The 15,389-nt window shown below is 45.1% G+C and overlaps 1 protein-coding gene and 1 pseudogene across 1 annotated transcript; both read left to right on the top strand.

Annotated features, from left to right (window-relative positions):
• Positions 1-4,249: 4,249 nt before the first annotated feature.
• On the top strand, positions 4,250-15,105 carry ZIM3 (zinc finger imprinted 3). Its single transcript, XM_004061531.4, has 5 exons — positions 4,250-4,593; positions 6,760-6,816; positions 10,839-10,965; positions 12,238-12,336; positions 13,108-15,105. The coding sequence occupies exons 2-5, from the start codon at positions 6,802-6,804 to the stop codon at positions 14,283-14,285; spliced, it is 1,419 nt and encodes a 472-aa protein (XP_004061579.3). The 5' UTR covers positions 4,250-4,593; positions 6,760-6,801; the 3' UTR covers positions 14,286-15,105.
• Positions 14,941-15,142, top strand: LOC115931666 (uncharacterized; annotated as a pseudogene).
• The last annotated feature ends 247 nt before the right edge of the window (positions 15,143-15,389 follow it).

The following is a 15,389-nucleotide window of genomic DNA, read 5'->3' as shown; positions in this document are numbered from 1 at the left end:
ACTTCTTGATTCATTCTGCACTCCCTTAAGCCTAGTGTCAGTTCTCTTTCAAGCTGAGAAAATCTATTAATAGGTATCTCGATTTTTACCATCCTTTCTTTCCCCACAGAGAGCAATGTTCTTACTAATTTCCTCCTGTAAGGCAAGCCATCTGTGATGTCCTGGAAGATTGTTTCTCTTCTATCCTGTTGTTGGGGTGAAACTTCTGCTAGAGGGGAAGGGTTGGTAGTGGAGTTGAGAGTCAAGTTACTAAGGTTCTTTATTAACATCTCTCAGTAAGGTTATGAGAGGTCCCTGAATTGTCTTAGGAATTTTCTTTGCTGAGCATTTGTGAAGACACTGGGATGAAGGTTGGTTTAAATTTTTGAACTTGAAGTAGGCCAGGCATGGTGGCTATTGCATGTAATCCCAGCGTTTTGGGAGGCTGTGGCAGGAGTATTGCTTGAGGCTAAGAGTTCAAGACCAGCCTGGGCAACATGGCGAGACTCCATCTCTACAAAAAAATTTTTCAAAAAAATTTACCAGGTGAAGTGGCACATGCCTGTGGTCCCAGCTACTTGGGAAGCTGAGGTGGGAGGATGCATTGCAGTAAGAAGCCGTGATGTACTGCTTTTGCAATTTTCAGTAGCAAATAAATGTGCACAAAGAGAAACAATAAAATTGACATATTTGAGTACCTTTAAAAAAACACTTTAAGGCTGGGCGCGGTGGCTCACGCCTGTAATCCCAGCACTTTGGGAGGCCGAGGTGGGCGGATCACCTGAGGTCAGGAGTTCGAGACCAGCCTCAACCTGGAGAAACCCCATCTCTACTAAAAATACAAAAAAAAATTAGCCGGGCGTGGTGGTGCATGCCTGTAATCCCAACTACTTGGGAGGCTGAGGCAGGAGAATTGCTTGAACCTGGGAGGCAGAGGTTGCGGTAAGCTGAGATCGCGCCATTGCACTCCAGCCTGGGCAACAAGAGCAAAACTCAGTCTCAAAAAACAAACAAACAAAAAAACAATTTATTTGCTTATCCATAAGAAGCAATTCCTCATCAGGTCAAGTTTTTTTTTTTTGAGATGGAGCCTAGCACTGTCGCCCAAGCTGGAGTGCAGTGGCCTGATCTCGGCTCACTGCAAGCTCCGCCTCCTGGGTTCACGCCATTCCCCTGCCTCGGCCTCCCTAATAGCTGGGACTACAGGTGCCCACCACCACGCCCGGCCAATTTTTTATATTTTTAGTAGAGACGGGGTTTCACCGTGTTAGCCAGGATGGTCTTGATCTCCTGACCTCGTGATCTGCCCGCCTCATGAGGTCTTTCATTTAAAACATTTTTTTAATTAAAAAAAATTTCATCTGTTCAAGTTTTACCGGCAGGTTGCAAAAATTCAGTCACATCTTCAGGCTCCACTTCCAATTCTAGTTATCTTGCTATTTCTGCTACATCTGCAGTCACTACTTCCATTGAATTATTAATACATATTTTAAAAATAAAGATGGGAGTCTCGCTATGTTGCCAGGCTGGTCTCAAACTCCTGGCCTCAAGTGATCGTCCCACTTTAGGTCCTAAAATGCTGTGATTATAGGCATAAGTCACGTGCCTGGTCTCCACTGAATTTTTGAACCCCTCAAAGTCATCCATGAGGGTTGGAATCCACTTCTTCCAAATCCTGTTCATGCTGATATTTTGACCTCTTCCCATGAATCACAAATGTTCTTAATGGCATTTAGAAAGATGAACTGTTTCATGGAGGTTTTCAATGGACTTTGCCCCGATCCATCAGAGGATTCACTATCTATGGGAGAAATGGCTTTATGAAATGTGTTTCTTAGATAACACGACTTGAAAGTCAAAATTACTTCTTGACCCACGGTCTGCAGAATGGATGTTGTGTTAGCAGGCATGCAAACAACATTCATCTCCTTGTACATCTCCATCAGAGTTTTTTTCTTCAACTGAAATTAAGATTCATCCATCAGCTTTTGAGTGACCCGATACATTTTCAATGAGCAGTGATATTTTGTTTTTGTGTGGTCTTTTGCTTTTTTATTATTTTTCTATTTTGTGTTTAGGTTTGATGAGCAGTTATTTATTTATTTATTTATTTATTTATTTATTTATTTATTTATTGTGTTTGCTGGCTTAACACCTGGGATCTGAAGAGGAGTAATGCTTTGAAGGGAATCTTTTTCTTTTTGTCTGAGAAATAGTTCTCAACAGTGGACTTAAAATAATCAAAACCATACTGTAGACAAATGTTCTATCACCCAGGCTTTGTTGTTTCATTTATAGAGCACAGATAGAGTAGATTTAACATAATTCTTTTCTTTGTTTGTTTTTTGAGACACAGTCTCACTCTGTCACCCAGGCTGGAGTGCAGTGGTGTGATCTTGGCTCACTGCAGCCTCCACCTCCGAGGTTCAAGTGATTGTCTTGCCTCAGCCTCCTGAGTATCTGGGACTACAGGCACGGGCCACCATGCCTGGCTAATTTTTTTGTATTTTTAGTAGAGATGGGGTTTCACCATGTTGGCCAGGCTGGCCTGGAACTCCTGACCTCAAGTGATCTGCCCGCCTTGGCTTCCCAAATTGCTGGGATTAGAGGCATGAGCCACCGCGTTTGGCCAGCATAATTCTTAGAGGCTTTAAAATTTTTTAAACGGTAAGTGAGCATTAGATTAAACTCAGTCACCAGCTGCATTAGTTTCATGTAAGAGAATCATCCTGTCCTTGGAAGCTTTGAGGCCAGGCATTGACCTCTCTCTAGCTATAAAAATCCTAGATGGAATCTCCTTCCAATAGATGGCTTTTTCATGTACATTGAAAATCTGCTGTTGAGCCAACTGCAGTGGCTCACACCTGTAATACCAGTACTTTGGGAGGCTGGGATGGGAGGATCACTTGGGGCCAGGAGTTTGAGACCAGCCTGTCTCTAAAAAAAAAATAAAAAAGGCCAGGCACAGTGGCTCAGACAAAAAAAAAAAAAAAAAAAAAATATATATATATATATAATCACTCCATCCCTTTCCGTTCACCTGCAGGATTGCTCTGTCCCTCAGGCTGGAATGCAGTGGCAACATCCTTGCTCACTGCAGCCTTGACCTCTTGGGCTCAATTGATCCTTCCACCTCAGCCTCCCAAGTATCTGGGACTACAGTAGTCCGACACGGGGGCTGGGATTCAGGTGTGAACCACCAGGCTGGCTAGGTCATTTTGCTTTTTTTTTTTTTTTTTTTTGAGATGGAGTCTCCCTCTGTCGCCCAGGCTGGAGTGCAGTGGCATGATCTCAGCTCACAGCAACCTCTATCTTTTGGGTTCAAGCAATTCTGCCTCAGCCTCTTGAATAACTGAGTAGCTGGGACTACAGGTGTGTACCACCATGCCCAGCTAATTTTTGTATTTTTAGTAGAGACAGGATTTCACCATGTTGACCTGGCTGGTCTTTAACTCCTGACCTCAGGTGATCTGTCTGCCTCAGTCTCCCAAAGTGTTGGGATTACAGGCTTGAGCCACCGCACACCGCCAAGGGTCATTTGCTAATACAATCTTTGGATACCTCTGCTCCTGGGAGGAGGTCTAGTCTGGTGCATCCTGTCCCATGAAGTCTGGTTTAATCTCTTGGAATTCAGTTGGAGGCTCAATTTTGGAACGTCTCCATGTCTGCAGGCAAGGGCATGTAGCCTGTGTTTAAATTCAACACCCAGACTAGGGTGGGGATGGATTGGCATGTTGATCTCATTTTGAGAGTATTAGTACAGCTGAAGAGATTTTGCCGGTTGGAGGTTGGAGCCTGAATACTTTCTGTCGGGCGGAGAGCACTTTAAGGCATTGTTCCACCTCCGCTGGCCCTATTTCTTTTTTCTTTCCCTTTCTTTTTTTTTTTTTTTTGAGACGTGAGATGGAGTCTCGCTCATTGCCCAGGCTGGAGTGCAGTGGCACGATCTTGGCTCACTGCAGCCTCCGTCTCCCGGGTTCAAGCGATTCTCCTGCCTCAGCTTCCCAAGTAGCTGGGATTACAGGCACGTGCCACCATGACCAGCTAATTTTTGTATTTTTAATAGAGACAGGGTTTCCCCATGTTGGCCAGGCTGGTCTTGAACTCCTGTCCTCCCAAAGTGCTGGGATTACAGGTGTGAGCCACCGTGCCCAGCCAATTTTTGTTGTTTTAACTTATTTTCATCCTCTGACATTTGGATAATGTTTTCCATGCTTTCTATTTCAAAGTTAAGGTAAAAAATTTTTACTTGCATGAACTTAAAAAAAAATTCCATTGGAAACTGATTGGGCAGATTTGAAAATTAAGCTTTCACAATCACAATTTTTATGAGAGTTCATTCAGTTTTGGAGAAGTCGAGGAAAGAATTGGGAATTGAAATTTTGATGTGGCCTGATAGGATCAGGTGGGGCTTTTGATAGGAAGTGAGTGTTTTGGGTTGTTTCTTGACTGGATTATGATGCGGAATACAGTGGGTAGAGGGCCGATTAAGTTTTAGTCATTAGTTTAGCTTTTCAGTATACACGCCTTTTCATTTTCAGTCCCTTTCAGAAGAAAAGACCACGGGCATCAGAAATCAATCAACTTGCTAATTTATGCCAGATTCCACTGGAGGTAAGCTGATTTTTTTTCTCCCTGAAAGCCAAATGTCTGGGTTTTGTTTGTTTGTTTGTTTTTGCATTTTTACTTAGTTTCATTTTTCTACCTCTCCTATTTGCTGGAATAAGCTAAATGTTTTACATTGGTAGTTTAGATTTTTTTTTTAGTTGTCATATTGAAAAGTGATGCTCCCAGGACACTCAAAATTATTTTCGTGGCCTTCCAGTCCTTAGCATTACTGCTGGCCCACAGCTACTTCTAAAAACTTTTTATTGACAAATAATAATTGTGTTTATTTATGGGGTACAATGTGATGTTTTGATACATGTTTACATTGGGGCGATGATTAAATCAAGCTAATTAATCTATTTTTGTGGTGAAAGCATTTACAATTTACTCTTTTTAAAAATTATATATATTTTTTGTGCTAGAATTGGACTCCTCAAACTTTAATAAACATTAAAGTTGTGCCCGGCAAGTTTACTCTTTTTAAAAACATATTTACTTATTTAAAACTTTATTCCTGGCTGGTGTGGTGGCTCATGCATATAATCCCAGGATTTGGGGAGGCTGAGGGAGGAGGATTGCTTGATCCTAGGAGTTTGAGACCAGTTTGGGTGACATAGCAATATCCCTTCTTTACAAAAAATAAAAAGTTAGTTGATGTGGTAGCATGCACCCATAGTCTTAGCTATTCAGGAGGCCGAGGTAGGAGGATTGCTTGAGCCAGGGATTTTTAAACTGCTGTGAGCCAGGATCACATCACTGCACTCCAGCCTGGGTGACAGAATGAGACCCTGCCTCAATAAAATAAAATAAAAAATAAAAACTTTATTACTTAAACATTGAGACAGGGGTTTCACTGTGTTGCACAGGCTGGTCTCAAACTCCTGGGCTTGGCTGGATGTGGTGGTTCATGCCTATAATCCCAGCACTTTGGGAGGCTGAGGCCGGCGGATAGCTTGAGATCAGGAGCTCGAGACCAGCCTGAACAACATGGTAAAACCTTGTCTTTACTAAAAATGCAAAAATTAGCTGGGCATGGTGGTGCATGCCTGTAATCCCAGCTACACGGGAGGCTGAGGCAGGGGAATCCCTTGAACCTGGGAGGCAGAGGTTGCAGTGAGCTGAGACTGTGCCACTGCACTCCAGCCTGGGCGACAGAGCAAGACTTGGTCTTAAAAAAAAAAAAAAAGTAACTCCTGGACTCAACTGATCCTCCCACCTTGGCTTTCCAAAGTGCTGGGATTATAGGTGTGAGCTGCCACGCGTGGCCAAAATCTACGCTTTTGGCAAAGAATTACCAATGATCCAGCTGTCCCACTTATGGCAAAGCTATCTGCATCCCGTGTTCACTGCGGCGTTATTCGTCACGACCACAGCTGCTTCAGGATTCATGGTTTCTGCTCCCGGCCTTCCTTACTGTTTTCTAGCTGATCTGATGCTTGCCTCATTGTCTTTGAACAGGCTTGTTTTAAAGGTGCTGTTGAACTGCTGTTTAGCTTTCTCTCTCTCTCTTTTTTTTTTTTTTTTTTTTTTGAGACGGAGTCTCGCTCTGTAGCCCAGGCTGGAGTGCGGTGGCGCGATCTCGGCTCACTGCAAGCTCCGCCTCCCGGGTTCCCGCCATTCTCCTGCCGCAGCCTCCCGAGTAGCTGGGACTACAGGCACACGCCACCACGACTGGCTAATTTTGTTTTTGTATTTTTAGTAGAGACGGGGTTTCACCGTGTTGGCCAGGATGGTCTTGATCTTCTGACCTCGTGATCCGCCTGCCTCGGCCTCCCAAAGTGCTGGGATTACAGGCGTGAGTCACCGCGCCCAGCCAATTTTGTATTTTTAGTAGAGACAGGGTTTCACCATGTTGGACAGGCTGGTCTCGAACTCCTGACCTCTGGTGATCTGCCTGCCTCAGCCTCCCAAATTGCTGGGATTACAGGAGTGAGCCACCGTGCCTGGCCTGCACTTTCTTCTTTGAGACCCAGTCTCAATAAATAAACAAACACAAAAAAACCAAAACAAAAAAAAAGACCTTCAGAGGGGGATCACTGAGGTACAAGTCAGGGCTTTTCTGAGTGGGTTAAGGAGAGCTTTTATCCAGGGTGTGGAGCATTCTATGCTGGATGATCCCCAAGTTCCAAAGCGAATTCTGCTATTTCATGGTTCTTTTCCATTTTCCCTCAGATCTGCCTTCCCAGGACTTTATTGACTGGTGAAGAACAGGAAATGAACAATTCCCAGGTGAGCTTTTCAAAAAAATCTAAATCTCATAATGAATAAACGTATGACCCACGTTCCTCTTGCTCAGAATTAACTGTGCTAACCTTTTGGCATATTTTCCTCCTTCCTTCCATACTTCTATTAAAAGGTAACACACACTCTACTTTCTGCTTTCCTATTAAAGCTGAAACATTTCAAGTAAAGCTCAAAGCTGGGCATGGTGGCTCACACCTGTAATTCAGCAATCTAGGAGGCCAAGGCAGGCGGATCGCTTGAGTTCAGGAGTTTGAAACCAGCCTGGGCAACATGGCGAGATCCCGTCTCTACAAAAAATTAGCTGGGTGTGGTGGTGGTGGCGTACACCTGTAGTCTCAGCTACTCTGGAGGCGGAGGTGGGAGAATCGCTTGAACCTGGGAGGTTGAGGCTGCAGTGAGCCATGATTGTGCCACTGCACTCCAGCCTGGGTGACAGAGCGTGACCCTGTGTCAAAAAAAAAAAAGCTTGGTTACGGAAACACCAGGAGTTTGGTCTAGGTCCTGCTATTGGCTGCACAGAAAGCCAATGACTGAGACAATGGGTATTGCCAAGGAAGAAGCTTTAATCAGCTGCCGTAGCTGAAGAAATGGGAGCTCAGCCTCAAATCCATCTCCCTAACTCACTAAAACTAGGGGTTTATACAGCACAGAAGAAATATAACAATGTGTAAGAAAGCAAGACTAGGGAGGGGGCAAGGAGACATCTGTTGTGGTGAGTTTCAGTTGTGGTGAGTTTCAGTTGATTTTTTTTTTTTTTTTGAGGGAGTCTCGCTGTGTCACCCAGGCTGGAGTATAGTGGTGCAATCTCAGCTCACTGCAACCTCTGCCTCCCAGGTTCAAGCGATTCTCCTTCCTCAGCCTCCTGAGTTGCTGGGATTACAGGTGTGCGCACCACCACTCCTGGCTAATTTTTGTATTTTTTGGTAGAGACGGGGCTTCACCATGTTGGCCAGGCTGGTCTCGAAATCTTGACCTCAGGTGATCTGCCTGCCTTTGAGAGATCTGAAAGGTCTTTTCCTGAGGAAGGAACTCAGACAAAACAAATACAGGTTTCAAGCTTTAACAGCGGAAGGGTCAATTTCTATGTTTATCCAAAAAACAAAAACAAAAACAAAAAAAACAAACAAAAAACCCACAACTGTCTATGGGATTACTGGGCTGGTTTCAGCTCAAGCATCTTTGTTTTTTTTTTTTTTTTTTTATTTTGAGACAGTCTCCCTCTGTCACCCAGGCTGGAGTGCAATGGCTTGATCTTGGCTCACTGCAACCTCCACCTCCCAGGTTCAAGCGATTCTCCTGCCTCAACCTCCTGAGTAGCTGGGATTACAGGCGCATACTACCACGCCCACGCCCGGCTAATTTTTGTATTTTTAATAGAGATGGGGTTTTACCATATTGGTCGGGCTGGTCTCGAACTCCTGACCTCAGGTGATCCACCCGCCTCAGCCTCCCAAAGTTCTGGGATTACAAGGGTGAGCCACCACGCCCAGCCTCAAGCATCTTTTGACCATTGCTCTTACAAACCTGGTCCACTGCTAAGCCCTGAGATGTAACAGTGTCATGTGTGTTTCACCCCAACCTATTTTTTAAATGACTGGTGTCTTGAATGTGTGTCCTTTCCCGACTTTGTTCTGTGTGTATTTGAAACAAATTCTATAAATCCACACAATAAACTGAAAAATCATAAACTAGTACCAGTCGGAATCAAAGTAAATTATGGATAGCTGAAGACCAAGGATAAGTTGTATGCAGTTAGGTAGATAGTAGTTTATTTGCAATTGTTAAAATTAAGCCTGTTGACCAATTTCCTGTTGACAGGAAAGGCATACTAAGGCTGGGTGTGGTGGCTCACACCTGTAATCCCAGCACTTTGGGAGGCGAAGGCAGGAAGACCACTTGAGGCCAGGAGTTCAAGACCAGCCTGGACAATATAGTGAGACCCTGTCTCTACAAATAATAAAAAATGAGCTTAGCATGGTGTTGCATGCCTGTAGTCCCAGCTATTCTGGAGGCTGAGGTAGGAGGATTGCTTGATCCTGGGAGGTTGAGGCTGCAGTGAGCCATGATCATGCCACTGTACTCCAGCCTGGGTGGCAGAGCAAGAACCTGTGTCAAAAATTTTTTTAAAAAGTCCGGGTGCGGTGGCTCATCCCTTTAATCCCAGCACTTCGGGAGGCCGAGGCGGGCAGATCACTTGAGGTCAGGAGTTTGAGACCAGCCGGGCCAACATGGTGAAACCCGTCTCTACTAAAAGTACAAAAATTAGCCAGGTGTCGTGGTGCGCGCCTGTAATCCCAGCTACTCAGGAGGCTGAGGCAGGAGAATCACTTGAACCCAGGAGGTGGAGGTTGCAGTGAGCCGAGATTGTGCCACTACACTCCAGCCTGGGCTACCAGAGTGAGACTCTGTCCCCTTCCCTGCCAAAAAAATAAATAAATAAACAAAATTTAAAAAAAGCGAGCTAGAACACAAACACAACTAAAAAATTTATCTGTCCAAGAGGACACTAGGTGCTGGCTCTTAGAAGTGAGATTTTCAGTTTCTGACAAAGGAATTCGCTTTACAAGTGTGATTTCCAACACTGTGAGTGTTGAGTGGCAGGGGCAAAATGCTGCCGTAAGTCCAGTATGGCTGCAGGAGAGACCCAGGGGAGTGTCGTGTGACCCTGTGTGAGTGGGAGTGTGGTAGACATGCCAGACGCTGGCCCCTGTAGCAGGTGTCACCTGTTTCTCCCAAATGCAAGGAAAGCTGATAAATTAGGGGAGCGCACCATCCAGTCTGAATGTCGACTGTGGAAAATAGATTACAGTCAGTTTAGATGTAGCTGGAAGAATTAGGGGGCTATTGGCTTATTATACTTATTTATGTATTTATTTATTTGAGATGGAGTCTCACTGTCACCCAGGCTGGAGTGAAGTGGTGTGATCTCAGCTCACTGCAACCTCCACCTCCCAGGGTTCAAGCGATTCTCCTGCCTCAGCCTCCTGAGTAGCTGGGATTACAGGCACACACCACCATGTCGGGCTAGTTTTTGTATTTTTAGTAGAGATGGGGTTTCACCATGTTGACGAGGCTGGTCTCGAACTCCTGACCCTGGGTGATCCACCTGCCTCAGCCTCCCGAAGTGCTGGGATTATAGGTGTGAGCCACCGTTCCCGGCCTCTATTTAAAAAAGAATTTCTAATAGAGGCAGGATGTCTTAAAGAAAAATAGAAAATAGAAAAAAATATAATAACATTTTCTTTTCTTTTCTTTTTCTTTTTTTTTTTTTTTTCTTGAGACAGAGTTTTGCTCTTGTTGCCCTGGCTGGAGTGCAATGGTGCGATCTTGGCTCACTGCAGCCTCCACCTCCTGGGTTCAAGTGATTCTCCTGCCTCAGCCTCCTGAGTAGCTGGGATTACAGGCGCCTGCCACCATGCCTGGCTAATTTTTTGTATTTTTAGTAGAGATGGGGTTTCTTCATGTTGGCCAGACTGGTCTCGAACTCCTGACCTCAGGTGATCCACCCGCCTCGGCCTCCCAAAGTGCAGGGATTACAGGTGTGAGCCACCGTGCCAGGCCAAAATAATAAAATGTTCTTTGAGATAGGGGTTTTGCTATGTTCCCCAGCTAGTCTCAAGCTCCTGGCCTCAAGCAATCCTCCTGCCTCGGCCTCCCAAAATGTTGGGATGATAGGTGTGAGCCACCATACTCGGCCTTTGCCTTACTCTAAGTAAAAGATGACAAGGTGGATTAATGAATGGTGGAGAAGATGGAAACTAATGGCCGGGTTTGAGATTCAGGAAGTAAAATTGGTGGGACTAGAGGTTGGAGAAAGATGGCAGTGTCATGAGTAGGTCTAAGGTTTATGGCTCATTGGTAAGATCCTCTGGGCACAATTTATTTTCATCCAGAGTAGAGTGAATTATGGACATGATTAAAGCTTGGTTCAGCAGAAACAAGTTTCTGTATCCCCAGCTGCAGGATTCAATGGCATTTTTATACTGATCGGGAATCTGTTGTTACAGGGAAGAGTGACCTTCGAGGATGTCACTGTGAACTTCACCCAGGGGGAGTGGCAGTGGCTGAATCCCGAACAGAGAAACTTGTACAGGGATGTGATGTTGGAGAATTACAGCAACCTTGTCTCTGTGGGTAAGGATGGCTTCCCGGGCAGGGGGACTCAAAACCTAAGGCGTGAAACACACAGACACCCCATGGCTGGCCAAATAGGGTTGGCACAGAGGTGCTCCTCACTCTGCATATGTTTTTGTAGAGCCGGGACTAGGGTGAGGCAAGTGAAGTGTACCAAGTGCTGTATTGAAGGAGCCCCCATTCTCAGGGTCGTGCAAGTGCCCGGAGAATGAGTGAGGGCCTCTGTAAGTTTTGTGGGCTGGGTGCCCTGCCCTTCACCCTACTCCTGGTCTTGATTTTTGGAAAAGCTTTATCCTCCAAGAAGAAAAAGCATTTCCTTCTTTCCCTTCCTTCCTTCCCTCCCTCCCTCCCTCCCTGCCTCCTTCCCTTCCTCCCTTCCTCCCTTCCTTCTTTCCTTCCTTCCTTTCTCCCTCCCTCCCTCTCTCCATTCCTCTCTCTTTCTTTCTCTCCTTTCTCCTAACAGGGTCTGGCTGTGTCACGGAGGCTGGAGTGCAGTGGTGCAATCATAGCTCACTGTAGTATTTTTTTTTTTTGGAGACAGTCTCGCTCTGTCACCCAGGCTGGAGTGCAGTGGTGTGATCTCGGCTCACTGCAACCTCCGCCTCCCAGGTTCCAGTGATTTTCCTGCCTTAGCCTCCCGAGTAGCTGGGATTACAGACGTGCACCACCATGCCTGGCTAATTTTTGTATTTTTTGCACAGATGGGGTTTCTCCATGTTGGTGAGGCTAGTCTCGAACTCCTGACCTCAGATAACCTGCCCGCCTCAGCCTCCCAAAGTTCTGGTATTACAGGCATGAACCACCATGCCTGGCGTCACTGCAACATTGACCTGGGCTCAAGCCATCCTCCACCTCAGCCTCCTGAATAGCTGTGACCACAGACGTGCACCACCACACGTGGCTTTGGTTTTGTAGAGACTAGGTCTTGCTATCTTCATGTTACATGTAACATGTTGGTCTCAAATTCCTGTGCTCTAGCAATTCTCCTGTCTCGGCCTCCCAAAGTACTGGGGTTACAGGCATAAGCCACCACACCCAGCCCAGAAAAAGCATTCTTTGTTTAGTTCGACTGCTCAGGTGCATTCCCTCAAACCATCCATCCACACAACTCCCCCCAACCAATGGCACATACCCACGCACTGACATATAAATGCTCACACTCACACACAAATATTCACGCAAGCATACGCAAGGGCTTATATACACTCATACACTTGCACAAACAACTCACACATCCACAAACACCAAGCCCTGCGGTATCTTCCATCACAGGACAAGAGGAAACCACCAAACCCCATGTGATCTTGAGGTTGGAACAAGGAAAGGAGCCATGGTCGGTGGAAGAGGAAGTGCTGGGAAGTGGCCGTGCAGGTAGGTGACCAGGAGAGCACTGTGGGTCAATGGTGCATGGAAGCCAATTCAGCTTTTCTAAATGAGGAAGTCGTTTGGCAGCCAGCTGTGACTTCCTGGGAGTGCTGGAAGAAATCTCCAGGTATTTTTCTCCACTCAGAAATTTCTTTACATTCTTCTCTGGGTTTTCCTTTGCAGGCAAACTCTTTTTTTTTTTTTTTTTTTCTTGAAACGGAGTCTCTGTCACCCAGGCTGGAGTGCAGTGGTGCGATCTGGGCTCACTGCAACCTCCGCCTCCCGAGTTCGAACGATTCTCCTGCCTCAGCCTCCCGAGTAGCTGGGATTACAGGCACGTGCCACCACGCCTGGCGAATTTTTTGTATTTTTAGTAGAGACAGCGTTTTGCCATGTTGGTCAGGCTGGTCTCGAACCCCCGACCTCAGGCAATCCACCCGCCTCAGCCTCCCAAAGTGCTAGGATTACAGGTGTGAGCCACTGTGCCTGGCCTGGCAAACTCTCTCTCTTAATCTCCCTCTCCCTGGTATCCCTGGGCTCTCACCTGCTCCCCGTGCACTAGGTCTACATTGCTCAGTCCTTTACAGATAGATATGTGATAGCTTCATGTAACATTAGTTCACCTAGAACTCTAACAGAGCTTATATTAACTTTGGTTTCTCATAGACGTTAGGTTTGAAGCCAGAATGATCACCACAATAGATTGTTTATGGCATTTTATTTCAAGCATGTGAGTGGAATGTTTTACACAGGACATTTTTTTGTATTCCATTTTAGAAAAAAACGGGGACATTCGAGGGCAGATTTGGAAGCCAAAGGATGTGAAAGAGAGTCTCGCAAGAGAAGTCCCATCAATCAATAAGGAAACGCTGACTACGCAGAAAGGTGTAGAATGTGACGGATCTAAGAAAATACTTCCACTGGGCATAGATGATGTATCTTCCTTGCAACACTATGTACAAGATAATTCTCACGACGATAATGGATACAGAACATTAGTTGGCGATAATCCATCCAAATTTGTAGGACAACAACTGAAATGTAATGCCTGTAGAAAGTTATTCAGTTCAAAGTCATGCCTTCAGAGTCACCTGAGGAGGCATGCCTGTCAGAAATCCTTTGAATGTCATAGCTGTGGAAGAGCATTCGGGGAGAAGTGGAAGCTTGATAAACATCAGAAAACTCATGCAGAGGAAAGGCCCTATAAATGTGAGAAATGTGGAAACGCCTACAAGCAGAAGTCAAATCTCTTTCAACATCAGAAAATGCATACTAAAGAGAAACCCTATCACTGTAAGACATGTGGAAAAGCCTTTTCCTGGAAATCATCCTGCATTAATCATGAGAAAATTCATAATGCCAAGAAATCCTATCAGTGTAATGAATGTGAGAAATCCTTCAGGCAGAACTCAACCCTCATTCAACATAAAAAAGTTCACACTGGACAAAAACCCTTTCAATGTACGGACTGTGGAAAGGCTTTCATTTACAAGTCAGATCTTGTGAAACACCAGAGAATACACACGGGAGAGAAACCCTATAAATGTAGCATATGTGAGAAGGCCTTTTCCCAGAAATCCAATGTCATCGATCATGAGAAAATTCACACTGGGAAGAGAGCTTACGAGTGTGATCTATGTGGAAATACCTTTATCCAGAAGAAAAACCTCATTCAACATAAAAAAATCCATACTGGGGAAAAGCCCTATGAATGTAATAGATGTGGAAAAGCCTTCTTTCAGAAGTCAAACCTTCATAGCCATCAGAAAACTCATAGCGGAGAGAGGACCTATAGATGTAGTGAATGTGGAAAAACCTTCATCCGGAAATTAAACCTTAGTTTGCATAAAAAAACCCATACTGGACAAAAACCTTATGAATGTCCTGAATGTGGTAAAGCCTTCGCTGACAAGTCATACCTTGTTAGGCACCAGAAAAGAATTCACTCCAGATAGGAGCCCCATGCACTTAAAAAAACATGGGAAGATATGGTTGCCTGGAATTGTCACCCCCGAATTCCATGTTGAAATGGCCTTTAATTTGGAGGCTATTTTTGAAGGTAGCGAGGACTTATTATGCACAGTATCCTTTGAAAACCGATTTGGCATACTCACTCAGCAAATGTTTATTAAGTATAAATATTTATTAGATGCCTTTTGTGTACCAGGAACTCTTAAACACTGAAGATGTAGCAATAAACCAAATGTGCTAAAACCCTTATGGAGTTTTATTCCAGTGAATAATGACCAGTGGTATCCATATCTTTAAAAACGTTTAAAAGACTATACTTTTGGCCAGGCATGGTGGCTCAAGTGCCTGTAATCCCAGTACTTTGGGAGGCTGAGGTGGGCGCATCACCTGATGTCAGGAGTTCGAGACCAGCATGACCAACATGGTGAAACCCTGTCTCTACTAAAAATACAAAAATTAGCCAGGCATAGTTGTGGGCACCTGTAATCCCAGCTACCCGGGAGGCTGAGGCAGGAGAATTGCTTGAACCTGGGAGGTAGAGGTTGCAGTGAGCCAAGATTACACCTTTGCACTCCTGCCTGGGCAACAAGAGCAAAACTTCATCTCAAAAATAAGATAAAATAAAATAAACAAAGACAGTATTTTATACTTTTAGGGATGATTTCTATAATTCATGAGTGGAGAGGTTTCTCTGGAGGTGTAGGGGACTGGAAAGCACATCCAGGAAGTACAGCTTTCTCTCCTGAGCATGAAGGTATCTTGGCATTTCTTCACTGCAATTGCCATTTGCCTTTTTTGTTTTTCCTTTTGAGATAGGGTGTCACCTGTTGCCCAGGCTGGAGGGCAGTGGTGTAGTCATAGCTCACTGCAGCCTCAAACTCTTGGGCTCAGGCAATCCTTCCACCTCAGGCTCCCAAAGTGCTTTGATTACAGGCATGAGCCATGGCACTCAGCCCTCAGCCTCGTTTCTTTCTTTCTTTCTTTTTTTTTTTTGGAAACAGAGTTTTACTCTTGTCACCCAGGCTGGAGTACGGTGGTGTGATCTCAGCTCACTGCAATCTCCACCTCCCTGGTTCAGGTGATTCTCC

Source organism: Gorilla gorilla, chromosome 20 (assembly GCF_029281585.2).
Source record: "Gorilla gorilla gorilla isolate KB3781 chromosome 20, NHGRI_mGorGor1-v2.1_pri, whole genome shotgun sequence".
Lineage (NCBI taxonomy): Eukaryota > Metazoa > Chordata > Mammalia > Primates > Hominidae > Gorilla > Gorilla gorilla.
The sequence above is the reverse complement of the archived record's forward strand: the minus strand, read 5'-3'. Positions and strand labels throughout refer to the sequence as shown.